This window comes from Psittacula echo (assembly GCF_963264785.1).
Source record: "Psittacula echo genome assembly, chromosome: 5".
Classification (NCBI taxonomy): domain Eukaryota; kingdom Metazoa; phylum Chordata; class Aves; order Psittaciformes; family Psittacidae; genus Psittacula; species Psittacula echo.
This window is the reverse complement of record NC_137739.1, coordinates 18,189,529-18,215,670: the sequence shown is the minus strand read 5'-3', so window position 1 is coordinate 18,215,670 and position 26,142 is coordinate 18,189,529. Positions and strand designations below refer to the sequence as shown.

General features: G+C 53.2%; 1 protein-coding gene across 1 annotated transcript; it reads left to right on the top strand.

Moving 5' to 3' along the window:
* On the top strand, window positions 1–25,602 carry ABCA3 (ATP binding cassette subfamily A member 3). Its single transcript, XM_080618973.1, has 30 exons — window positions 1–75; window positions 3,028–3,292; window positions 4,230–4,357; window positions 4,460–4,625; window positions 6,154–6,413; window positions 7,104–7,220; window positions 7,776–7,896; window positions 8,459–8,632; window positions 9,578–9,759; window positions 10,939–11,085; window positions 11,480–11,609; window positions 12,275–12,429; window positions 13,263–13,418; window positions 13,756–13,966; window positions 14,262–14,412; window positions 14,937–15,035; window positions 15,252–15,444; window positions 16,235–16,538; window positions 17,448–17,721; window positions 18,261–18,465; window positions 18,909–19,128; window positions 19,378–19,536; window positions 20,035–20,207; window positions 20,494–20,628; window positions 20,760–20,954; window positions 21,879–22,066; window positions 22,165–22,335; window positions 22,749–22,936; window positions 23,043–23,116; window positions 24,084–25,602. Exons 1-30 carry the CDS (start codon window positions 22–24, stop codon window positions 24,213–24,215), a joined length of 5,127 nt encoding a protein of 1,708 aa, XP_080475099.1. The 5' UTR covers window positions 1–21; the 3' UTR covers window positions 24,216–25,602.
* Window positions 25,603–26,142: the final 540 nt, after the last annotated feature.

The window sequence follows — 26,142 nt, the reverse complement described above, 5'->3', positions numbered from 1 at the left end:
TGGCCCCCATCTGATGGGAGGATGGTTGTTCTCAGGCAGTTTGGGCTGCTGCTCTGGAAGAACTACATCCTGCAGGTAGGCTGGTGCCACGCTCTCTGGCTGCCCCTGTCACGATGAAGTGTGGGTCTTGATTGTTCAGCAAACCTCCACCACAGTCTCAGGGCATCTCTTGGAGGAAAACTGGTTTATTTGTGCATGTGTTGTGACAAAAACTGATTTATTTGTGCATGTGGTGTTGTCCTGCTTTTGTGCTGGGGTGTTATGGGTAGGGCTGTGTGCTCAGTTGTCCCTGTCCCGTCTTGCATACCAACCATGAGTTCAGCATCCCTTCCTATGGGACAGGATAATGCACACACCCTCCTGTGTGATAGTGGGTTTATTAAGCTATGTCATTACACAGCCTCTACTGGAGGCATTTATTGCAGCACAGCACCTCTAAACTGAGGCCCAGCTTTTCTCCCTTCCATTACTGTATACACCCTCAGAAGCAGTGTCAGGGGGGTTAGAAACATTAAACCACCATCATGCCAGGATCCACTCCCAGCCCACTTCTCCTCATGGCAGCTAGCTGATGATGAGGGATCTCAGGACCTCCTGACCGGCAGCATCTCACCTGCTGCTGGACGAGGTCCTAGCGCCTTTAAGCAGGGTGCAAATGCTGCAGCTGCACTGGGACCAGGGCTGGAGTGGCGGAAGAGGCGGGATGGAGCTGGCTGCAGCCTGGCTCCATGCTTTCAGTTTACCCGTTTTGCACATCAGCTCGATGTTGCTTTAAAAATAAACAAAAGGAAGAGGGAAAGGCTGGCTGGGCTGCCTGCACCCAGGCTTCTGCAGGGCTGGGATGTGACCAAAGGCACCAGCAGCATGTCTGGTCTGCAGCCAGCAGCATGCTCTGGGGTGTGTGATGGCCAGGCCTGGAATCCCCCTTGTGCAGTCCAGACACGTCCAGGGGAACCCGCCATCCCCTCTGCCAGTGAATAGCCTCATTTTCTGGATGTGCTCTGGGGTGGGAGCACTTCTGTTTTCCAAAGCCACAATCTGACTTGGATTTACTGTGCTGGGATACAGCCTGGAGCATTGCTCCCCTCCTCTAAAACTCAAAAAAAATCATTCTCCTGATGAATCCAGGGAGCTCCCAATTCATCATCACCCTGGTGTAAAGATGGATTCTAGGACACGTGGCTTGGTCAAAGCTGGGGCAGCCCTGGGCAAGCAGAGGTGGTGATTATGGATGAGTGTCTCTGTCACCTCTGGAATACGGTGGCTTGAATGACTTCAGCTTGCATGTGTATTAGCTTGGAAGTTCAAGGAGCCAGGCAACCGTTCTGGAGACAGCCCAGGACACTGAGAGAAGTTTAATACGACAGTAAATCAGTGGGAGGCAGCTGGTCTGCCAGACCTGCATCATAAAACCATCAGACATCTGCAAGGTTCACTTTTATGAGCGTGGCCTTTGGGAAGGCTCCTGTTGGGAGCCACTGCCTCCCGGCCATGCTGCTGAAGCTGCCTGGATCATCCCTGGCTGTGTCCAGACTGGGCAGCTCCTCCCGGGGGAAGCCCAAAGAGGGGGTTTTGGCTTTGGCAGTGGATGCTGAGAGCCAGGGCGATGGAGCAGCTTCACGGCTGTACATCCATGTGCCCCCTCTGTCCATTCACCCCACTGCTGCAGGGCAACTGCCCTGGTGGGCCTAGCTGGTTTGTGCTTGGGCCTCCCTTCTTGCCCACTGCAGATGTTTCCCACCTCAGCGTGACTGCTTGCTGCTCTTTGGTTTAGAATCATAGAATCCCAGACTGGTTTGGGTTGGATGGGATCTTAAAGCCCACCCAGTTCCAACCCGCTGTCAGAGGCAGGGATACTTTCCACCAGACCAGGTTGCTCCAACCCCAATCTAACCTGGTCTTGAACACTGCCAGGGATGGGGCAGCCACAGCTTCTCTGGGCAGCCTGTGCCAGCGCCTCAGCACCCTCACAGGGAAGAACTTCTTCCTTATAATGTCTTGTAAAGCCTGTCTTAGCTGAAGTCTTCAGAAGAGGTTAATGTTGCTGCTTCTGCTCTGGGCATGTGAGGAACTGTAAACCCCTGTGTCCTGCTGCTGGGGCATCTCCTGGGCTGTCACTGCCCCTCTGGTCAGAGATGACCTGAGCTCCCTAGGGACCAGCGGTTTTCAGTGCTAATTAGCCTGGGTTGGTGGTGGATGTTGGTAGCTAGTGGGAAGTTTGCAGGAGAAGGAGTCCTAGGGGGTCATGCTCCTGCCTGGCTGCCTAACTTCATTCACCAGGCTTGAGTTCAGTGTCCAGTTGCTTGAACCTCAATTAAAATACATAAATGAGGCACCATGTTTTGTGCAGGCAGGCCTTGGGGTGGAGGCTGAGCTGTGGGGGTGTTCTCTGGGCTGCACAAGGGCAGCGATGCCTGTACATAGAGGCTCTGCCAGGTCCCATCCTGTGCTGGCACCCAGAACCCATGTCCTGCTGCCTGCAGCCATAAAGCTCCAGCAGAAACAACTTCACTGCCTGCAGCAGCTTTTCTGCACTCTGCTTTACCTCCCCCTGCTTGCTCATCCCAGCCTTTCATTTACTTACAATATTTTTAGCTCCCAGCCCTGTAAGAGTTGGGCAAGGTTGCTCTGCTTTGGTGAAAACAAACACTGCTGTGTTCCCCAGCAGTGGCTGGTCCCTCTTCTCAAGAGGTGTGTCACTGCAGTTGCCTGCAGGAGAGATTTAGGCAAGCACTGGGCACAGTGGGGAAAGGGCAAACCACCAGCTCAGCTCATTCAAACCCAGCAGCATGACGGGGAAGGCTCTGAAGGAGGGTGGTTTAAGATGCAGCAGTGCTTAGGGTAGGGGACACCTTGGCTGGAAAGTCCTGAAGAAATCGGAAACTGGCACAGCAACGTTCCTGGGCTCCAGAAACTCCAGGTTGTGAAATCCTAGGATGCTTCTGCTGTGTGGCATTTGCAGGCCCTGACCCTCGTTACCTTCAGTGGTTACATCGTATTATTTTCTCTCTTTTTTTTTCCCTGCAGAAGCGGCAGATCTTGGTGACACTCATTGAAATCTGCCTGCCGCTGCTGTTTGCCGCCATCCTGATAGCTCTGCGGCACCGGGTGCACTCCATCAGCCACCCCAACGCCACCATCTACCCCACCGAGTCTGTGGATGACCTGCCCAGTTTCTTCTACGCCCGTCACCCCAGCAACCCCTGGGAGCTGGCCTATGTTCCCTCCAACAGCAGTGCCGTCAGGAGCATTGCTGAGGCGGTGGAGAGAGCTTTGCCCATCAACATCAGAGGTGAGCAGGGCCGGAGCTGCGGCATCCACCCCAGAAACTACTTTAAAGTTTTATTCCAGTCAATCCTGATCCTCTCTTCTTGGGATGCAAAGTTTTTTCAGAACTTCAAGAAAATGGCTTTATTTTTCTTTCATAGACTCATAGGCTGGTTTGGTTTGGAAGGGACCTTAAAGCACATCCAGTTCCAACCCCCTGCCATGGGTAGGGACACCTTCCGCTAGACCAGGTTGCTCCAAGCCCCATCCAACCTGGCCTTGATCACCAAAACTACAGGATTTTGTTTTGATTTTCGGTCACGCTTTGTTGCAGTTGCCATCTAGAAAAATGGCACCCTAAAATAAGTTCCAGAAAGTGGCTGTCACTTCTCTGAGAAAAAGTATTTTGGGAATCTTGTTGCACAGAAAATTTTAGCGCTTCATGTTCCAAACTGAAGATAATGTTGAGATTTTCTCTGAGAGAAGAGCTGTTGTGGAGGAGGAATCATCTGCACACCCTGTGATTCATACAGTAGCATCCTATATAGATCTGTGTCTGACAGCTGTGGTGTTTCCCAGCTCTGGCTGGACAACATCCCTCGTGTCCTGGACCACAGTGGTTGCATGGTCATCAGCCTGTGTTGAGTTGCCATGTTCAATGCCTTCATTAAATGCCTGCATTTAATGGCTTTAACCTGCTGGAGGGGAGACTGAGATGAGCTCTTAGGCAGCAGTTCTTCCCTGTGAGGGTGCTGAGGCACTGGCACAGGTTGCCCAGAGAAGCTGTGGCTGCCCCATCCCTGGCAGTGTTCAAGGCCAGGTTGGACAGGGCTTGGAGCAACCTGGTCTCGGGAAAGGTGTCTTTGCCCGTGGCAGGGGGTTGGAACTACATGAACTTCAAGGTTCATTCCAACCCAAATCATTCCATGATTCTATGATCTCTGTCTTTTCCTCCTCTGCAGCTCAGGGCTTTGCCTCGGAGAGGGACTTTGAGGAGTACATCAAGTTGGACAACCGCTCGGGCAGCGTGTTGGCTGCCATTGTCTTCAAGCACCACTTCCAGCAGAGCACATCCCCACTGCCCCTCCAGGTGAGTGGAGCCGAGAGGGGAGGAGGACCTGACTAGAGGACACAGTTTGTGGGACACAGCACCCTGCTGCCACCTGTGACACCCCTTATGTGCTCCTTCCAGGTCGACTATGAGCTGCGCTTCAAGTACAGCCCAAGGAATGCGCCGCGGAGTGAGCAGACGGGTCTGAACCCCAACCTGGACCGGGACTGGCACACCAGCTACCTCTTCCCGCTCTTTCAGCTGCCTGGGCCCCGGGAGGCCAAGTTTGCTGATGGCGGGACACCAGGTGAGGGCCACATCTCCTCTGGTGGGGGCTACCTTGTGGCCAAAGGGGTGGGTGCGATTTTCTCTGCAGTGACTTGACTCGTTGCAGAGATTCACTGAAGCTCTGAGCTTTTAAATAGATAGTTTCATATGAAAATATCAGTTTAATTAAGTTAATTTTAAAATCAATTCATTTTATTTACATATCTTAAATATTTATTTACTATATTCATTCTTTATAGTATGTATTTAAATTTTATCCTGTGACTTCTGTGACATTGTGGGTACTTCTGCTGAGTAGGATTGGATAAGAATAATATTTACTTACATAAATTTTGTTAAATGGTTTGAGGTTCTTTTCCATTTATATTTTGAATGGAAAATTTCTTTTGGGGTCCAAACTGCTCAGTGTTTGTCGTGCTGCTTAAGTCCTTTAAAAACAAATAGAGCAGTTCTGTGGTTTGAGCATAGATTTTTCAGGAAGCCAAACCACTGACCAAGCAGGAGGTAGCAGGACATTGGCACTGGCTTAGGATTTGGTTCTTTAGGAGCTTCCTCTCAGCTGCAAAGGGGAGATTTCCCTGGGCTAGGTTTCTTCTTCCATCATTTGATAGCAATGTCAAGAATATTGAGAGGCTGAGAAACCAGGAGAACGGGTTTTACTCCCACTGTGTAAATAGACCTGAGCCCCAGAGTTGTTGGTTCTTCTGGTTGCAGTGTTTTACAGGACACAGTGACCAGGAGCTCAGACCAGTTCCCTCCCTACAGTGTTTGCTTAGTAAATTAGTTAATATAAAACAGTCTTCATGATCTCAGGTTCTTAGTTTTTTCTTCTCTGTCTTGGTCATTTGAAGCAATTAACTTTCAAAATGCTCCTCTGGGACTTTGTGAGCAGAATTTGAGTTTCCATGTAGCAGAAATCCGACATAAAATAAACCAGTTGAAAACTAGGTATCATAGAATCCCAGGCTGGTTCAGGTTCGAAGGGACCTTAAAGCTCATCCAGTTCCATCCCCCTGCCATGGGCAGGGACACATTCACCTTCCACTAGACCAGGTTGCTCCAAGCCCTGTCCAACCTGGCCTCTTTTTATGCACAAAACTTTTAAGGCAAATGTGTCAGGATATATTCTTCCTCACCAAAACCTCTGTAGTATCCTGTGTTTTCTTGGATTACATAAAAAAAAGGGACCAACTGTAAGCTCATTGACATTGGTGGTAGTGAATGGTGGAGAATCTTCCCCCTTCCAAAGATAAAGCCATGTCTGCAGAAAGGCCACTGCAGTTTGAATTGAGTTTTCCTGCCAGCTGCTTTGAATTGATGATTATGGGAGATCTAAATGGCTGATGTAGATCCTTTCTGAGCCCTTCTGTGTCCACAGGAGGGTGTCGATAGTCACGTTTAGTTTGCTTTTCCTACAAGCTCCTGTTTTTGTTCCCTCCTCTTCTTTCCAAGCAATCCCTCCACAATGGCTGTTTCTCTCTTTCTCCCAACGCCTCCTTCCAAACCCTGGACCCATCTATATTCCACTGTGTTGTTTCTCCATGCAGGTTACATCCGGGAAGGTTTCCTGGCAGTGCAGCATGCAGTGGACAGAGCCATCATGCAGCACCATGCCAATGCCAACTCCACCAGCCTGCTGGAAAACATCACAGTCGTGGTGCAGCGCTTCCCCTACCCGGCATACGTCAACGACCTCTTCCTCCTGGCCATCCAGAACCAGCTGCCCCTGCTGCTCATGCTCAGCTTCACCTACACCTCTCTCAACATTGTCCGTGCTGTCGTGCATGAGAAGGAGAAGAAGCTGAAGGTAACGTGAGTGCTCCCCTGCCTCTGTTTTCCAATGGATGCTGCCTTTAAATGAGGAACAAAATCCCTGTGGGATGTGGAGCCAGTGAGCAGGAGGTGGGGATGGCAGCGGATTAGCAAGTCCCAAGGAGGAATGTCTTTAATCCTGCTGTCAGGACACGGCTCAGCTTTCCTTGCTGTGCAGCCAGCGCTGATTGGTGTTTCTCTTGGGCTGGAAGGTGGCTTGGAGAAAGGGCAGCACTTGTGGATTCAGAGTTCAGTGTGTGGGAAGTAAGTTCTTTGTCTCTTGGATGTAGAAACCCATGTGTCTGAGCTGTTTTGTGGGGGTGGCTGGAGCTCGGCTGATGATGGTTGCGACAGCAGGGCTGAGTGTGCAGGGCTTGGCTTGCTCTGGGTGTTGGGTTGTCCTGTCCTCTGCTCTGCTGGCACTGGCTGCTGTGGGTTTGGGTTCAGCTCAGCTATCTGGGGAGATGTTCTCTTTCACTGGTGGCCACAGAGGGTCCAGGGAGGTGAGGGACACCATGTGATGCTAAGGCTGAACAGGACCACTTTGGTGGCACCTGGGGTTGCCACCTCCCTCACTAGTGCTGCAGGGCAAAGCCACACCACCCTGACCAAGGTCTCCACCTCGCTCTGGCAATGGCTAGGAAATGTGGGTGCAGCCTTGGGTGACAGTGTGACCTCCCCACAGGAGTACATGCACATGATGGGCCTCAGCAACTGGTTGCACTGGAGCGCCTGGTTCCTCATGTTCTTCCTCTTTCTCCTGGTGTCCGTGTTTTTCGTCACCGTGCTCTTCTGTGTCAAGGTGAGTGTCCTTCCCCAGGCCAGAAGCTGTGTGTTGACACAGGTGCAGGGTTGGGAAGGCTCCTCTCCCATGGGTTGGACTGTTTTTGTGTCTCAGGACACCTCCATGTGTAGTGGAGGCTGGAGTTGGCCTTTTCGAGAGCTGGGTGGGCAGCACTGTGACCCCACAGCTCCCTTTCACAGCAAAGGGAACCTCCCCTGGCAGGAGCTGGGAAGTGGAGGCCCCACTAGGGAGGCCAAGCATTTCATGCATGGCCAACCACCCTGCTCGCATCCTGCATGCCCTTGCAGGGACTCGAGCTCTCATCTTTCCTACCCACACCATGAGAGGCAGGAGGTGGCTGCCTGGATGCTGAGCAAGGTGTCCCCTGCCTCTGAGACCCCATGTCACATGGGGGCAACCTGCATTTCCTCCCTCTGGAGTGCTCTAGGAGGGCCTGGGCATTCTCACCCGTCTCTGGTTGTCTTTAACCCATGGGGGACATCAGGTCTCAGGTGCTCACACATGCAGCCATGGGAAGCTTCAGCCTGGAGTGTAACCAGGTTTTCTTGGTAGGTGAGTGAACAGGGAGCAGTGCTCACCAACAGCGACCCCACACTGGTGTTCACCTTCCTCGCCATCTTCTCCATCTCCTCTATCTCCTTCAACTTCATGGTGAGCACTTTCTTCTCTAGAGGTGAGTCCCTCCACGGCTGCCTCCTGTGTTGCTGACCTGTGGGGCTGGGGGAATGTTATGGGCTTTGGGGTATAAAATCTTCGGTTAATTTTGGTTGGGAGGCAGCTCTGGAGGTCATCAGTCCATCCTGGGACCACTGGGTCCAGAGTCACATGACATTGCATAGGGGTCTGTGTAGGAGAACTTGCGGTGACATGTGGCGGGGGGGACCTTTCTTCCCTTTTTTGGATATATTTTCCCCACAGTGCGTGTGAAGAGATGTGTGTCTTGTTGCTTCCCAATCCAGACAGGCTCATGCGATAGGGCCTCATCTGGCTGGCTTGGTCCGAGGTCATTCTGGTCTGGTGGGGACAGGGTGCTTCTGCAGTGGCCCACCATGGGGTTGGGTTCTCTTGCTTCTCCTGCCTTGACGTGGGACATGGGCACGTCCTCGTCCTGCCCCCATGTAACTGCATTTCAAACAAAAGGCTTGGATCTCCCTGGAGGGAAAGTTGGTGAGAAGTATTTGGTGGCATCACCATGTTACTGATGTTTTCCTTCCTGCTTTTCCCTGTGCTGGCAGCAAATGTTGCGGCTGCTGCTGGCGGCTTCCTCTACTTCTTCTCCTACATCCCCTACTTCTTCATCTCACCCCGCTACGACTTGATGTCCCACAGCCAGAAGCTGGCATCCTGCCTCATCTCCAACGTGGCCATGGCCATGGGGGCACAGCTTATAGGCATGTTTGAAGGAAAAGGTGAGCAAAGGCTTCCCCTCCCTTGGGAGAGGAGCCAGCCCTTTGGGTTGGATTGGCTTGTATGTGGTGTGAAGGGTGGAAAGAAGTCATCATCGAATCCCAGGCTGGTTTGAGTTGGAAGGTGCCTTAAAGCTCATCCAGGTCTAACTCTCTGCCACAGGCAGGAACACCTTCCACTAGACCAGGTTGCTCCAAGCCCCATCCAACCTGGCCTTGAACACTGCCAGGGATGGGGCAGCCACAGCTTCTCTGGGCAACCTGTGCCAGCGCCTCAGCACCCTCACAGGGAAGAGCTTCTGCCTAAGATCTAATTTCAGTCTTCTCTGTCTCAGTTTAAAACCATTCCCCCTTGGCCTCTCACTAGTCAGGGTCACAAAGTTAGGGAGAAGCATTTTCCTGTTCCTCACGAGAGCCATGTCCCTCCAGAACCATGCCCTTGGCAGTCTGGGCTTTGCAAAATGCCATCATCACTTTAATTACCAAACAAATTCTGTTCTGCTCTAGGGGATGGGGATCTGTTGCATTTCCTCCTTCCCAATATATGTCTTTATTTTCTGTGTTAATAGAATTTGCTGTTGGTTCCAGCAGAGGCCATGATTTTGCAAAATGATGGCAGTAAAAAGGCAGCTGCGGTGATGGAGGGGCTGGAGAAGAGATTGCATCTTCCTGTGTGGTTGCAAAGAATGTGATGAAAGAAGCATGATGGGGTGGAGAGTCTTGAGATCATAGAATCATAGAAGATGGGGATCATCATAAGATAGATCACAAAGATGTCAGTGTGCTTTCTGCTGCATCTTTTCCATCTACAGAAGGGATTGTAGAGCTGTGCACATGCTTCTCGTTCTTGACCAGCAAATTAGGACAGGGGATGTTGACTGACAGTCTTGCAGAGCACTTTGCTCTTCTGGGAATGCAGAGGTAGGCAGTGCCCTGTGTGCCTTGCAGGAACTGGCATTCAATGGAGGGACCTCATGAAACCCGTCAGCGTGGATGACAACTTCACCTTGGCCCAAGTGCTGGGAATGCTGCTCCTGGATTCAGTGCTCTATGGCCTGGTGGCCTGGTATGTGGAGGCCGTCTTCCCAGGGCAGTATGGTGTGCCCCAGCCGTGGTACTTCTTCTTGACGGTGAGCATTGCTTAAGACCCCTTCCAGTGAGCTTCATGGGCATTGCTCGCGGATGAACCCTGCTTCTGTGCTAAACTGAAGTACAAGGGTGACCTCCAAAGTCAAGGGGTCTGCAGTGTATCTGCAGTAAGGGCTGAAGCAGCTGGATTTTTTTACTGAATATGAAGTTTTTCTTGGCTTTAAATTCTTGTCCCAGCACTTCTTGGTGTGCAGGATGTTATTAAACATCTCCATGCCCAAGTGAAGGCATTGGAGAGAGGAGCCCCAGGAGTGAACAACCGGATCCCGTCATTTGAAACTCCTGGAGTGCTGCTGTCCAGGTGGACCTGAATGATCTGTGTCCTGCTGCCAGCCCCTCCATGCTGTACCAGGGAATGGGTGACAACTGTCACACCATCAGCTGAGCTGCCCTCGCTCTGCCAAGTCAAATGCTTGGCATCGTTTTCAGTGGCTGTGGTGGTTACTGCAGCTCAGCTGGTGGCTCAGAATTCCTTAAGCCACAGTGATGCCATCAATCTTGATCCTGTGTATAGATCCCTTGTCATTGGATTGCGACGTTTTTCCTCCCCTCCTCTCAATTCCTTATCCCAGCATGGTTTCACTCTACCATCCCACTCCCTCTTGCAGCTAGACCAGGTTACGGAGATCCACTGTCTGCCAAAAGCCACAGCAGGATGTTGGTTTTGCATCCAGGAGCTGTTGAATTGTTATTTCCACAGGGATTTAAGCTCCCAAACACTTATCTTCATTCCTAGAGAGCCAGGGCAAAAAAGGCTGTAATTGCAGCAGCTGGACCCCAAGCTTTTTGTATGTATTTGGAGGGGATGATCGTCCATTGCATGAGCTCTTCTGGGCAGGCTGCTTCTGCAGTTTTGCTTCTCATGGAAGTGTTGACCTTTTCTGTGGAAATTTGTACATGGGGAAAAGCTGCCTGTGTAATCACAGGCAATCCTGCTGTAAGGGAGAAGCAAGGAAAGGCAGCAAGGCAGAGGGAGCAGTGTCATACTCTGTCTGACCTGCCTGCTGAAGATGCCCTGGTTGGCAATTCCCAGGCCAAGGAGATGGCCTGGGAGGTCCCTGGGAGGCATCTGCATGGGAGGAAAAGGATGGCCAAGGCTGGGGAGAAGAGATGGTCTGAGCCTGTGCCTGAGTTTCTTTCTCTCTACCTTCTTCCACCAGCCCTCATACTGGTGTGGGCGCCCCAGAACTGTGGTGGGAAAAGAGAAAGAGGAGGAGGAGGACCCCGAGAAAGCTCTGAAGAGCCAGTACATTGAGGAGGAACCTGCTGACCTCGTGTCAGGAATCAAAATAAAGCACCTTTCCAAGGTACTGACTCCCCAGCACAGCACTAACACATCGTGACATTGGTTTTGTGAAACCCACTGCCAGCAGGCAACTTCTTCATCATTTCCCTGCCCTCTTTGCCTAGGGCTCTGCTCCTTGGCTGCTCTGAGGCAGGTAAGGCTCTTCACCAGAGCTGGCTGCATTTTGGTGTGGGCTGAAGTATTGGGTACTTACAGGTGTATTGAACATCTGTATTTAGCCTGACATGTTTGACATATTTGACATCTGTATTTAACCTATTGACATCTGAATTTAACCTGAGTGAGACCTGTTGTCTAATGCCAACAGCATGTGAGCATCATGGGCTTTGCCTGCCGGGTGGAGTGGATGGGACAGGTCTGAGAACAGCATCAACTCATTACTGTGATCTCCTCAGGTCTTCAAAGTGGGAAACAAGATGAAAGAGGCAGTCAAGGACTTAACGGTGAACATGTATGAAGGGCAGATCACCGTCCTGTTGGGACACAATGGTGCTGGGAAGACCACCACTCTGTCCATGCTCACAGGTAGGAGCCACTTCCTGCTGTGGGGCTGGCACATGGCAGGGAAAAGCTGATGACTTGACTTGCAAAGGGGAGGTGAACCCCATCTCTGAAGTCAGAGAGGGGGTTTTCTGTTCCCTGGAGTACCTTTAGTTCACTGAGCTGTTGGCCAGGGCTGCTGGGGTAGTGAGAGGCAGGTCACTTCCTGGGGCGATGGAGGGAGGGTGAGGGTCGTTGCTCAGCCCTCCATGAGAGTGAGGTCAGCCAGTGGGGACAGTGACAGTCTCTATTTTGGAGAGCCCTGAGAAGAGGAAGGACCTGCTGTAGGATGGGTCTCTGTAGGCTTCCTCCTGGGAAGGTCATATGGGCACAGAGGGACAGAGAACAGGGAAAGGAGGACCATCAAAGTCACCATACCCACCAAATAGGCTGCCCAGAGCTCAGCAGGTTAAGAATGACAAAGTCCAGTTCTTGGCCTGTGCCTGCTCTGGCAGCACTGCCAGCTGCACCTCCCTCTATGAGGATGTTCCTCACCCACATATGGATGCCACGCAGCCCACCCTGTGTGGCAGGAGACGGCTGCTGTGCCCAAGCTTAAGCAAGAGACTGGCTTGCTCCAGCTTCTGGCAAAAGCTTGGCAGGGGATGCTCAGCAGGACCCTCACGTTTCCTTGCGTCTGCTCTCCCAAGGGCTGCACTCTCCAACGGGCGGGCAGGCATACATCAATGGCTATGAGATCTCCCAGGACATGATACTAATCCGCCGCAGTCTGGGCCTGTGTCCCCAGCACGACGTCCTCTTCGACAACATGACAGTGGAAGAGCACCTTCACTTCTACGCAGGGGTGAGCACGGGGGAGACAGCCCTGGGAACACCCTGCAGTCACCTGTGACTTCATGAGGCTGGGAAAGCGTGATGAGATCCATCAAGTGCATCCAGAAGAGGCCACAAAAATGATCAGAGGGTGTAACGCCTCTGCTCAGGAGCCAGGCTGAGAGAGCTGGGCTTGTTCAGCCTGGAGAAGAGAAGGCTCCTTAAGGGGAGACCTTAGAGCAGCTCCCACTGCCTAAAGGGGCTACAAGAAACCTGGAGAGAGGCTTTGGACAGGGGCCTGTAGGGACAGGCCAAGGGGGAATGGCTTTAACCTGACAGAGGGGAGACTGAGATGAGCTCTTTGGCAGAAGTTCTTCCCTGTGAGGGTGCTGAGGCGCTGGCACAGGTTGCCCAGAGAAGCTGTGGCTGCCCCATCCCTGGCAGTGTTCAAGGCCAGGTTGGATGGGGCTTGGAGCAACCTGGTCTAGTGGAAGGTGTCCGTGCCTGTGCAGGGATTTGGAACTGAATGAGCTTTAAGGTCCCTTCCAACCCAAACCATTCTCTGATTCTATCAAAAGCAGAACAGCCTTTGCCTCCTCTTTCCACCTCATCTGCAGGCAGGAGCTCCTTGCTTGGCTGATGGAGGAGTGGAGGGTCACAGGCAGCATGGCTCTGTGGAAACTCCCACGTGAACTGTGCCAGCTACTTCAGGGTTGGGCAGGAATCCATCTCTGTGCTTCCCCACTTTCCCGCCTGGCAGCATGGTGGGGTTTACGTGCCAGGGGCTGATGTGGTGGGAAGAGTCTTTGCCAGCTTCACTGTCCCCTGCAGGCAGCCTTAACCCTCCCTTCCCCTGTCTGGCAGATGAAGGGGTACCCACCCTCCAAGTGCCCCGAGGAGATTAACCACATCCTGAGGATCCTCAACCTGGAGGACAAGCGCCGCTCACTGACCAAGGCACTTTCTGGTGGGATGAAGCGCAAACTCTCCATTGGCATTGCCCTCATCGGGGACTCCAAGGCAAGCATCTTCCATGGGGCTGACCTCAAACCTTCCTCCCTGGGGCCATTGTAGGTCCTTCTAGCATCTCTGAGGTTGTTTCTCACCCGTGGTGAGCCAGTGGGAGATGCTGGGACAGTGAGGAAGGGGCAAGGAGCACGCTCACAGAGGGGACAACTCTGAGGACAACACCCTGAGGCTGTGGTGCAGCTCTGCTGCCCGGTAGCTGCTCCTCCAAGCAGAAACATAATACGCATGCTGTGAGGTCAAGGCTCCTTGTGGGCCCTAGCGTTGCCCCTTCCTGCACTGCTGTGCCTCTCCCACCCCTTTCTGACCAGCACCCATCTCCTGTGTGCAGGTGGTGATGCTGGATGAGCCGACGTCAGGGATGGACCCAGCCTCTCGTAGGGCCACGTGGGACCTCCTGCAGCAGCAGAGGAGCAACCGCACCATCCTGCTGACCACCCACTTCATGGATGAAGCTGACCTGCTGGGGGACCGCATCGCTATCATGGCCAAGGGCGAGCTGCAGTGCTGTGGTTCCTCACTCTTCCTTAAGCGTAAATACGGTAAGGGAGGAGCAGGCAGGATGTGCTTGAGGTCGTCTCTGTGCCAAGAATGAGCAGGAGGTGGATACGGGGCAGGGAGGGGGACCCACTGCTCCTTGTCTATGGCTGCTTGCTACCCATCATGCTGTTCTGCCTCTTCTGAGGCCCATCCCCATGTTTGCTCTTGCATCGTGTCCATAGCCCGGGCAAAACCATCAATGCTCTGAGGTGCCTCAGCCTCCCTCTGTTCCAGCACCGCAGGGCCAGGCTGGACTGTGATTTACCTTCCTTTCCCGTCTCTTTTGCCTCTGTCTAGGGGCAGGATATCACATGGTGATGGTGAAGGAGCCCTACTGTAACCTGGGGGAGATCTCTCGTCTCATCTGTCAGTATGTGCCCAATGCCACCATGGAGAGCAATGCTGGGGCAGAGCTGTCCTTCATCCTGCCCAAGGAGAGCACACACAGGTAACAGCATCATCCCCAGCTTGTCCTCATCTTGGGTCCTCTCTTCTAGATGATCTCCAGAGGTCCCTTCCAACCATAATTGTTCTGTGATCTGCACACACTGGGGCACACAGTCCCGTAGGCTTGCTGAAAAGGGGAGCTGCTCTTCGCATCAGTGCTGGTCTTGAGAAATGGGGTTTGGTTCCTCCCCTGTGTCTGCTGGTGTGTTGCTCTTGTGCCCCTGTGGCCACCATGTCACTGCCCGTGCACTTGTTTTTGATAGCTGGTGATGGCTGTGGTGTGGATCAGGCTGGTTTAGCTCCAGAATCAGATCTGCGGATAGCTGAGGCTGCCTGTGGCAAGAAAGAGCAGAAGATAGAGCCCAGAAGCTGCTCTCAGGGAGAGTGGGGTGTTTAGTGCTGCAGGTATCCCCAGAGCTGGCTGCAGGACTCAAACCAGCTGCAGGACTGATGCCCAGAGGGTCTTAGCCTCAGAGTGCCTCCTCTCATGAGCATCAGCATCTAACACTTTGCTTTTCTGTCCAGGTTTGAGGCCCTGTTCACAGAGCTTGAGCAGAGGCGGGAGGAGCTGGGCATTGCCAGCTACGGCGCCTCCGTCACCACCATGGAGGAAGTCTTCCTGAGGTAGGCAGGGGGAGGCTGGCCCTGGTGGGGTGTCATCTGGTGGTGACCAGTCCCCATGTGCTTCGGTGACCTCAGTGTCCTACACAGCTCCCTGGGGCACACGTTGGGTTTTGTGTCTTGGGTTTGTCTTCCCTAGCTTGATCAAGAGCAAGGATCAAGAACAGCTTGAGCCTGTCTGGGTCTGTATTTCATCACCCACTTTCCCTCCTGGCACAGGGTTGGGAAGCTTGTGGACTCCAGCATGGATATCCAGGCCATCCAGCTGCCTGCTCTCCAGTACCAGCACGAGAGACGCTCCAATGACTGGGCCATGGATGACTCCAGCAGCCTGAGTGGCATGACAGACATGACGGATGACAGTGGGGCTCTCATTACTGAGGACTGCTCCAGCATCAAGCTCAACACCGGGGTGGGTGCTGTGCATACAGGTGCAGCAGGAACAGGGATAGGGCATGGGAAGGGGGGCTTTGGAGCTGGGTTACCCAGTGGAGCCTCCTCCATGGTTGGTCTTGTGCGTGGTTTGAAAGATTGAATTGGAAGGTCAAATTAGAATTTTAGGGTTGTTGGCATTGCTCACTACCATCCTCTACATCTTGAGGTCTACAGAGATGCTCTTGAAGGTGTCCTAGGTGACCTAAAGCGGTTTTTGCTCCATCACTTGGGATTTCCAGCAGGGAGATGAGGAAAACCATCTCCCTTCCCTTGCTAGGCTGTGTTTCAGATCCGTGGCAGCTCTTCACTGCCCACTGCCTATGTGCCTGTGATGAATTTCCTCACACTTCTTCAGGGCATATCCCAGAGGTAGAAGGAGCGAAAGATGTTTACGGGTTTAAAGAGCAAAGAAGGTGCTTGCAGTGGCTGGTTGCTCCCAAGCACCTCAGCTGGTTGCATGGGCAAGCAGCCATGTTGCACTAATCCTGTTGTGAACCTCAAGCACTGAGAGGTGGAGGAAGGTAAACGTCATGGCTGAGGCTGCTTTTAATACCTCAGATCCTAAAGTCACTGCAAGCCATTGAGAAGCCATGGAGTTTGATGGTCAAGCAGCTGCCTTGCTCATGTGTTTGCAGGCTCGGATGGAGAGCAGGCTCTGCTGTGGGCTCACGGGCTACGTGCAGGTGGTTGTGGGGTCATTTCCCTCATCAGCTGCATGGGGTGATGTGTCTAGTGGGGCTCACTTAACCTGACTTCTCCTCCCCCAGTTCTCCCTGTGCTGCCAGCAGTTCTACGCCATGTTCATGAAGCGAGCCATGTACAGCTGGCGCAACTGGAAGATGGTGGCAGCGCAGTTCCTTGTGCCTCTGATCTTCACTGCCTTTGCCCTCGTGGTGGCCAAGACCTTCCCAGGGCCCAGGGACTCGTCCCTGCTCCGGCTGACGCTGGAGCCCTATGGCCAGACCATCGTGCCTTTCAGCATCCCAGCCACCGCAGCTCTGCCACAGAAGTTGGCCGAGCAGTATGTGGACCTGCTGGATTCCCAGCGCCAGTCACCGCTGGAGGTGCTGGGTGAGGAGAGATCAGGGAGCATCCGTGGAACAGGCGATGCCCGGGGGTGGTGTGCAGGAGCCATGCACTTCTCTTGGAGGGTGCTTGGTGTGGGTGGCTTAGGTCAAAGCGCAGCATATCTGACCTGTCTCCCTGCATGAGAGAGTCCATAGAACCATTGAGTGGTTTGTGTTGGAAGGGACCTTAACACTCATCCAGTTCCAACCCTCTGCCACGGGCAGGGACACCTTCCACTAGACCAGGTTGCTCCAAGCCCCATCCAACCTGGCCTTGAACACTGCCAGGGATGAGGCAGCCACAGCTTCTCCGTCACCCTGTGCCAGTGCCTCAGCACCCTCACAGGGAAGAACTTCTGCCTAAGATCTCATCTAAGTGGGCATATAGATAAGAAGTATGAAGTTATCTGACATGACTAGAACTAGTTCTTGCAGAAAAATTCATGTTTCAAAGAGCTTGCAAGGTCTTCTGTCACATTTCCACTCACTGAAAATGTTCAGATCAGAATAGACTCATTAAATTAACTGAACCAAATAACTGGTAGCCCCTGAAATGAGAGCTCAAGAAGTGCTCCAAACAAATGTTACCAGGTGAAAGAACTGCAGAAATACTCAGTTTGAACAGAATTCAAACTCATCCTCAGTATGTTGGCCCCCTGCAACAGACATCAGACAGTGGACAAGTTTGAATATTTCTGTTATGCCAAAATTGAGGATGAAGTTTCAGGAACTCTGAGAAACTTCAGTCCCACAGTTGACAGGACCCCTCCTCACCTGAGTAGAGCTGTGTTTTCCATAACCCTGCATTCATGGCCATCATCAGGGCTAGGGTGGGGCACCAGTGCTGGGGCTGCATCTTTTACAGTTGTCCACAGTGGTGGATCCTGCTCACAAGAGCTGTGGTGTCTGGCAGGTGGCCTGGAGGAGTACCTCATCTCAAGAGCCTCTGAGGAAGCGGGAGCCTTCAATGAGCACTACATTGCAGCCGCCTCCTTCGAAGGAGCTGGGAACCGCACAGTGGTCACTGCGCTCTTCAACAATCAGGCATATCACTCCCCTGCCACAGCCTTGATGCTGGTTGACAACGCTGTCTTCAGGGTGCTGGCGGGCCCTAATGCCTCCATCACAGTCACTAACTACCCACAGCCCCGCAACATCACTGAGAAGGCCAAAGACCAGCTCATGGAGTATGTCTGATGGCACAGCGCTTGCTTTCCTGCTCAGGATCATATCTTCCGTGGGGGCAGCTTGGCTTGGTTATGTGTCAGTGGAGAAGCCAGGGTGGATCTTCTCATACCCAGACATAGCTGTGATTTATACTCTGGAGGTCAGGAGGGCAAAACTGTAGATGACTTACCTGCCTGACCATGCACATAGCTCAGGGTTTGGGTATTCCCCTCTAGGTACTGACTGGGATTGGTTTTGCCTGTGCTCAGAGCAGAGGGGATTGTATGGCCCTCTGCATCCAGGGTCTCTGAACCTCACCTGTACCTGAGGAGACACATGTGGGACCCCGCAGAGGCAGGGTGAAGGTTTGTGGTGTACTGGGTGGGCTGTGTGTAGGAGATGCTTATCTTACTGAGGAGCACTTCTATTGTGGGATGATCTTCTGCGTGCTGGGTGAGAGTAGCTTCCATAAGGAGCACGGCTTGGGTGTGCTGTCCCTGTGTAGCCTCAGTTTGTCAAGTTGTCCCTGTCCTTACCTGCCCCACTGCTGTCCCTGCAGAGGCCAGACTGGGTTTGCTATCGCCATCAACCTGCTGTATGGCATGGCCTCACTCGCCAGCACATTCGCCCTGCTGCTGGTCAGCGAGCGCGCCATCAAGGCCAAGCACGTCCAGTTCGTCAGCGGCGTCTATGTGGTCAACTTCTGGCTTTCTGCCCTGCTCTGGGACATCATCAACTTCCTCATCCCTTGTGCTCTGATGCTGGTGAGTCAGCCCTGACACCCTCCTGTCCTCTCCTCAGGTGGGAGCTCTGGGTGCTGCTCCTCTGGGAGGGCTGGGATGTGTGGGGTTGCGGGGAAAAGGATGAGGCCATTGGCATTGCCTCAGTTAATAGAAGGGACCAGCAAGAAAGCTGGTTGGCCAGTTGACTGCAGCCTCTGGCACCTGGACACTTCGGTGTGGGCACTAGAAAACCTCAGGTACATGGGAGCATGGAGAGGAATTCCCCAGATCTGCTCTTCTGCATCCCAGTCTGAGAAAGGAGGTTTCTGTCTGGGGCAAGCATGGGCTGCTGTTGGGAGCCATCTAGGGGGGGTTATCTGGGTCAGTGCAGTGCTGCTGTTACCCGGCTGCCTGGGCTGTTGAGACAAGAAGACATCAGTTGTGATGAAGACAAATGTGCATCTCCTCACATCGCTGTGCCCCAGGTGATATTCCAAGCCTTTGACGTGCAAGCCTTCACCCAAGACAGCCACCTCGTTGATGTGATGTTGATCTTTCTCCTTTATGGCTGGGCCATCATCCCCCTGATGTACCTCCTCAGCTTCTTCTTCTCGGTGGCAGCCACGGCCTACACCCGCCTCACCATCTTCAACATCCTCTCAGGCACAGCCACCTTCCTTGCAGTCACCATCATGAGTATCCCAGGTGGGTAGCTGTCCTCCGTGCCTGCTCAGCACTGCACCATGTCATCACCAAGAAGATCCAGCTCCCAAGGGGACTTTCACCCGAGGGCTGTCCCCACACTACCAAAAAAAACCAACCCTATGACTGTCCATTATCACCCATTAAACATGACAAAATATGTTGATTTTCCTTCTGAACTTGGAAGTATCAAGGTCTTTCTCTAAAACCAGCTAACTCTAATCTGTTAATTCTCCTGTGTTCTCTTTTCAGAGCTGGGCCTGGTGGACCTTTCCAAAACTCTGGATAAAGTCTTTCTTGTCTTACCCAATTACTGCTTGGGCCAGTGCATCAGTGACTTTTACCAGAACTATGAGTTCATTCAGTTTTGTACCTCCTCTGTTGAAGCTATCTTCATCTGCAAGGCGTTCAGTGAGTCCCTGTGTTGGTCCTCACCTGCCCGTTCCACCATCGCCACACCAGGGGTCTTTGTGGGGTGGGTGGTGGAGCTGGGCAATGTCATGGGGCCTCTACCCCAACGTGAGCAGTAGCTCCAGGTGCCATTTTAATGCAAAAAATGGGCGGCGTTTGACACTCGCAGGTGATCCAATTATGGAATCTTTTCCTTAGTAGTGATTTGGAGGAGATGGGGGGTAGGAGAAGTTTCATAGACAAGTAAAGAAATCCCAGTCACAGGAGTGACTTGATCTCCTCTGTGTGCCCTCACTGGTTGTCTTCTGCTAGACCCCCTCCAGACCTGAATCCTCTGGTGGGAAGCATTGGAAAGAGCTGTGGGCAGGGAGCCCAGTGTGGGCTGGGATGGACATGAACCCAGCAAAGCTTTGGGCTCACAGCTTTCTCTGGAGCTTATCTGTCCCTCCCCAGAGTGTGGCTTGATCCAAGTCTTGATTCTGTTCCACCCCTGCTCAGATATCAGTTATCAGATGAACTACTTTTCCTGGGAGACGCCTGGGATTGGACGATACCTGACCTCCTTGACCATCCAGGGTTTCTCCTTCCTCTTCCTCCTTTTCCTCATTGAGACAAACCTTCTCTGGAGACTGAGAACTTTGATCTGTGGTATCTGCAGGCGGCGGAAATGGGTGAGCTGAAGTGGTGGGAGGGAGAAGGAAGGTGCCCACTAAACCAAGCCCAGGAGTCCCTGTGAGCTGGTGACAGGCCCTCCAAATCATCTTCACAGGGAGCATCCCTGGAGCAGGATGCTTGGGGGGAATAATCCTGTTGAGGGTATGGGTTGGCAAAGGGATTGAGGCATCCCCAGAGCTGGCTGATCCTATCCCATAGGATGGATCCTATCTGGGTTGGAGGCACTGGAGGAACCTGTTTGTCCCACAGCAGCCAAGAGTGTTTTTTCTCCCTCGTGTTTAGGTGGCACTCCTGAACAGGGTGTCTGTGCTGCCAGAGGACCGGGACGTGGCAGATGAGAGGAAGAAGGTTTTGGAGTCACCACCAGAACTTCTGTCATCTCTCAGCAGTCCTCTGGTCATCAAAGAGCTCACCAAGGTAAACAGAGCATGGCCCTTCCTGAGCATCCTGCTGCTCACTGAACCATGGTCCTTGTGTGGCTGGTAAAGCCACCTCTAGCCTTGCTGTCGGGTAATAACAGGCTTGGCCTGTGCGTTGGTCTCCACCAGGTCTACGACAGCCGGGAGTCCCTGCTAGCGGTGGACAGGATCTCTTTGGCGGTCAGCAAAGGGGAATGCTTTGGCCTTCTGGGCTTCAATGGAGCAGGCAAAACCACCACCTTCAAGATGCTGACTGGTGACGAGAGCATCACGTCGGGGGACGCCTTTGTGGATGGCCACAGCATCCTGGCCAACATCAAGAAGGTACCGAGAGCTGCAGGGCTGGAGGGTGGATTACAGTCCTGGGGCTGGGTTGGGCCAGGCCACCTTGCCTCTGAGGAGGACGTGGTTGCAGTTGCTAGGGGTGGAAGTAATGTCCCAGGAATGTGGAGTCCTTATCTGGCCATGTGGAAGCAATCTCCTCTCCCCCAGGATGACAGATGTTAAGCAAATGGAAGCCAAACCTTGCAAGAGTGGTGAATGCTTCATCAAAGGGTTTAGCTCTGTAGCTGGAAATGTGAAAACTGAGTTAGTGACAGTTGTATGATGGTCTCTCTAAAACAAGAGGGTCAAACCTTTCCAGAACACTACTGGAGGTCTCCTTGCTGGGAATTGCCCACCTCTTTGGGAGAAAGCAAAAGATGAGCAGGGGTCAGGCTTTCAGTTCAATCCCTGGATGCCTTTAGCACTGTCAGCCCCAGATGATGTCAGGCAAGGATAACATGGGTGGTCTGCCCTGAAAGCGTGGCCCTGCTTGCCTCCTCCCCAGGGACTCTGCATTCTCTTGGGCCTTTGTCCCCAGAGGACACCAGAGTATGGGGAAGGTACAGACCCTCCAGTGCTTTCCTTCTCCTGAGATTGACCTGAAATGGCGCCTCAGACCAGCTTGGGAAATGCTGTGTGAGACCACGCAGTTGCTGTCACAGAATCGTTAGGGTTGCAAGGGACCTTTGGAGATCATCTGGTCCAACCCCCAGGCATGTCCAGAGGCATGCTGCGTGTGTCCGTCCCCACCAGACCAACTGCTGCAGCGAAGGGGGAATTTCTCTCTTTTTTCATTTGAAGCTGCAGGTCAGTGAGCAGAGGTGCAGCAAAGCCCTGTGGGTGCCAAGGCACCTCCTGGCTTGGAGACTTCCTTGCAGGAACCTGTCTGTGAGCTGATTCCCACTGTGTTCCTCTTGCCCCAAGGTGCAGCAGCGGATCGGCTACTGCCCGCAGTTCGATGCGCTCCTGGAGCACATGACGGGCCGCGAGACGCTGAGCATGTACGCGCGGCTGAGGGGCATCCCTGAGCGCTACATCGGCAGCTGTGTGGAGAACATGCTGAGGGGGCTGCTGCTGGAGCCACACGCCGACAAGCTTGTGAGGACCTACAGGTGAGAGGAGGCATGGAGACCCCCCCCGCCCCTCCTTTTGTGGCTGTCCCCATGCTCATACCGCTGGTCTCTGTCCCTGTTCCCCTCTCCTTCCACAGTGGTGGTAACAAGCGGAAGCTGAGTGCTGGCATTGCACTCATCGGTGGTCCCCCTGTGATCTTCCTGGATGAGCCCTCCACGGGCATGGACCCTGTGGCCCGGCGTTTGCTCTGGGATGCGGTGACACGGACGCGGGAGTGTGGCAAATCGATCATCTTCACCTCCCACAGGTGATGTGTCCAGGCAGGGTTTAGCATGAGAGATTTAAAAGGTGGTCAGGAGCATGATGTGGTCCAAGGGATAGCACCCACCTCCAGAGCATGGTGGGTGGGCAATGGCTGCAGCCGGGATAGCTGGCTTTACCCAGATCTCCCTCTTCCAAAAGCCCAGAGAGAAGGGAATCCACCTCCAAACCCTTTCCAGAATCTTCACAAAGTCACAGGCTGGTTTGGGTTGGAAGACACCGTAAAGCTCATGCAGTTCCAACCTGTGCCACAGGAAGGGACACCTTCCACTAGACCAGGTTGCTCCAAGCCCTGTACAGCCTGGCCTTGAACGCTGACAAGGATGAGATAGCCACAGTCTTCCTCTGTTCTGTCTCAGTGCTTCTGCCTCACTGAACAAGTCCTCTTCTGTCCTGCAGCATGGAAGAGTGCGAGGCTCTCTGCACACGGTTGGCCATCATGGTGAACGGGCAGTTCAAGTGCCTGGGCAGCCCCCAGCACCTGAAAAGCAAGTTTGGCAGTGGCTACACATTGCTGGCCAAAACACGGAGTGAGGAGGAGGGTGAGCTGCTGGCCTTCAAGGCCTTCGTGGAGAAGACTTTCTCAGGTACCGTGAGCTGCTGGAGCAGTTGCACTCCAAGGAAGGGCAGGATGCTCGTCATGAGCTTCAGCAGGTTCCTAACTCAGAGCCTCTCCTTGCTCATCTCTCCCAGGCAGTGTACTGAAACATGAGCACCAGGGCATGGTACATTACCACTTGACCAACAAGAACCTCAGCTGGGCACAGGTAAGGGGATGCTGGAGTCCATCCCACCCTTTGCAGGAGGCTGGAGGAGCAGCCCAATTCCTGCCGCTTTGCATGCTCTTCATGCTTTGCTTTCACACTCCCTATTCTTCCAGAGCCTCTCCCTGTCCAAATCCAGGTGATTTATGCAGACAAGTTAAAAATTGGTTTTTATCCCTGTGTTTTTTATTGGTGTGTGAGCTCACAGGATGCACCATGCGTGCGGAGCTGGGACCGCTCTGTCCCACCCCCCCAAACTGACTGCCCTTGACTGCAGCACTCCAAAAGAAAAGCAGGGTCTCCCTGAAACAAAAGCTGATTTTGTCTTTCTTTGTACATAGAATCCCAGGCGGGTTTGGGTTGGAAGGGACCTTAAAGCTCATCCAGTTCCAATCCCCTGCCACGGGCAGGGACACCTTCCACTAGACCAGGTTGCTCCAAGCCCCGTCCAGCCTGGCCTTGAACACTGCCAGGGATGGGGCAGCCACAGCTTCTCTGGGCACCCTGTGCCAGTGCCTCAGCACCCTCACAGGGCAGAACTTCTGCCTAAGAGCTCATCTCAATCTCCCCTCTGTCAGGTTAAAACCATTCCCCCTTGTCCTGTCCCTACAGGCCCTTGTCCGAAGCCCCTCTCCAGGTTTCTTGTAGCCCCTTTAGGCACTGGAGCTGCTCTAAGGTCTCCCCTTACGGAGCCTTCTCTTCTTCAGGCTGAACACCCCTGACTGTCTCAACCCCAACTCTCATATATACATACATATGTATGTATATATACACCATATATTTTTAAATTGGGTCAGGTACTCTGCTAAACAACCCATCTCCTGGCTTCCCACTGCCCTCCTGCCAGGAAAGGTGTCACTTTGCCCAGCTTTCCTTGAAGGAAAAAGCTTCCTCTGCTTTCCTAGTCACAGCCAGCAGGGTTCTCCTGCGGCCAAGGTACCTGCAGTAACTGCTGTGCTGTCCCTTGCAGGTCTTCGGGGCCTTGGAGAAAGCCAAAGAGAAGTATCACTTGGAAGACTATTCCGTGAGCCAGATATCCCTGGAGCAAGTCTTCATGAGCTTCACTCGCTTCCAGCACTACACAGAGGACAGAGGGAAATGAGCAGATGCCCGCACTGTTGTCCTTCATCACGGACTGGCCCTGCTGCCTATACATAGTATATATAGAGACAGTAATTTATATATCAGCGTGTCTTAAATACTGTATAAATGTATGAAACCTTTCACCTGGGGCGGGGAGGATGGGGCCGTCCCTTCTGCGGTGGGGAACACGTGTGGTGTGTGTGCCACACGTGCCACCGCAGGTCCGTGTGTGCGTGTGCATGTGACACTTCCACTCTCCAGCGTTCCTTCCCTTCTATACAGCAAAAACAAAGAGCCCAACAAGCAGGGGGAAGCCTGGATGGGTGGAGATGGGTGTTGGGGATTGGGTTGGCAGAGGAGGAGTGGGCCACTCTGCCCTGCCCATGCTCACACCCATCAGGGCACTGCTTCTTGGTCTTGGCCCGCATGTTGACGTGTATCATTAGGTGGTTTGCTTGTGGTTTAACAGAGGCTGTCAAATAGCTTAGATCCAGGTTGCTGGGTTCATTAGGATGCACTGTGGTTGCCCTTAGAAGCACTTTGTGTCTGGCTGGATGGGAGAAGGCAAGCCTCCTATCTGTCCCATCTGTCCCCACAGAGGAGGGGGTCTTCTTTAATCTCTTAGGAAACGCCATCCCCTCCTGCCTGCTTGCCCAGGGGTGGAAGCAAGCGTGTCCCAAGGAGCTGGCACCATCTCGAGCGGTGCAGGGGGAGCTGGCTGTGTTCAGGGAGCCATGGGACGTGTCCATGGAGCGGTGCCCAGATCTTGGCCCCTTGGTACAGCATGTGATAGGTCTGGCTGCCAGTGCTTGGACTGAAGGCAGTGCTGGGTGAGAGGTGTTGCAGGGCTCCTAGGAATGCTGCTGGGCTCTCATTATTGTATCCATGGAGGGGTTCAACCAGCAGCACTGTTCTGTGCGCTGCAGGACTGGCATTGAAGGCCAGCGATGCTCTCCCTGTGCCCATGTCCATCCTGCTGTGCTCTCCCATTGCACCCCACACAGCTCCCATGTCCGCATCCTGTGTCACCCCTCATCATCTGCATTTCCTGTGCACCACAACAGGCTACTCCAGCAGCAGACAGGGCACCATCCTGCTCTAGCCTGGCTGTGGAGATGCTGCTGGGCATGGTGCATAAGGCACCAGCACTGCCCAGCCCTGCTTGCACCAGATCAGAGGCAGCAACTGGGAACTGGGATTTCTTTTTGGCATTTCCCAGTGATTGGGGTGCTTTTTGTTTGGCTTGTTTTAAATCTGTGTTGATTCTTGTCTGTCTGTAACTAGTCCCTGTGTCATCCAGGGGCAGTCCCTTCCCGGCCAGCTGCTCTGCAATCAGTGCAGAGCTATTTGCACTATAGTAATACACACACTTGCACATAAACTAAAGGAATTAATATTTATGGCAAGGGGCGCTGATTCCCTTCCAGTGATTGATTGCATTGTCAGGGGTTGGGTGATGTTTTTGGGTTGGGTTTTTGTTTTGTTCCTGTGACTGACTCATTCCTTCCTGTTTTCTTCCCTTTTGCCTAATGTCATTCAAAATGATGGTGCATCATGTTACTAAGAACTTACCTGGATCTTAACTGTGTGTGGTTTTATTAGTAAGCAGCCACGAGGTGAATGGCATCCCTGGAATACCTCAGAGCCCATTGGAGTTGGTGGCCTGGAGGGTTTGCTCCCTGGGAGCATCCCTGCAGGCAGTGGAGCCAGCGATGTGGGGCACCATGCAGTGGGAAACCCCCAGGACTGGTGTACAAGGAAAGGGAGGAGGGATGCTTCCTGGGGGAGGGTGCCTGGTGCCACCAGGGAGATGCTGGAACTCCAAGTAGCTTAGTTTTTGGGAGGGAAGATGTGGCAGGCTGCCTCAGTGCCTCGAGGGCTTTGCCTGGGGTGGGGAGCAGTGGGAAAAGACGGGCTGCAGGAGGGTGAGATGCCAAATTGTCACA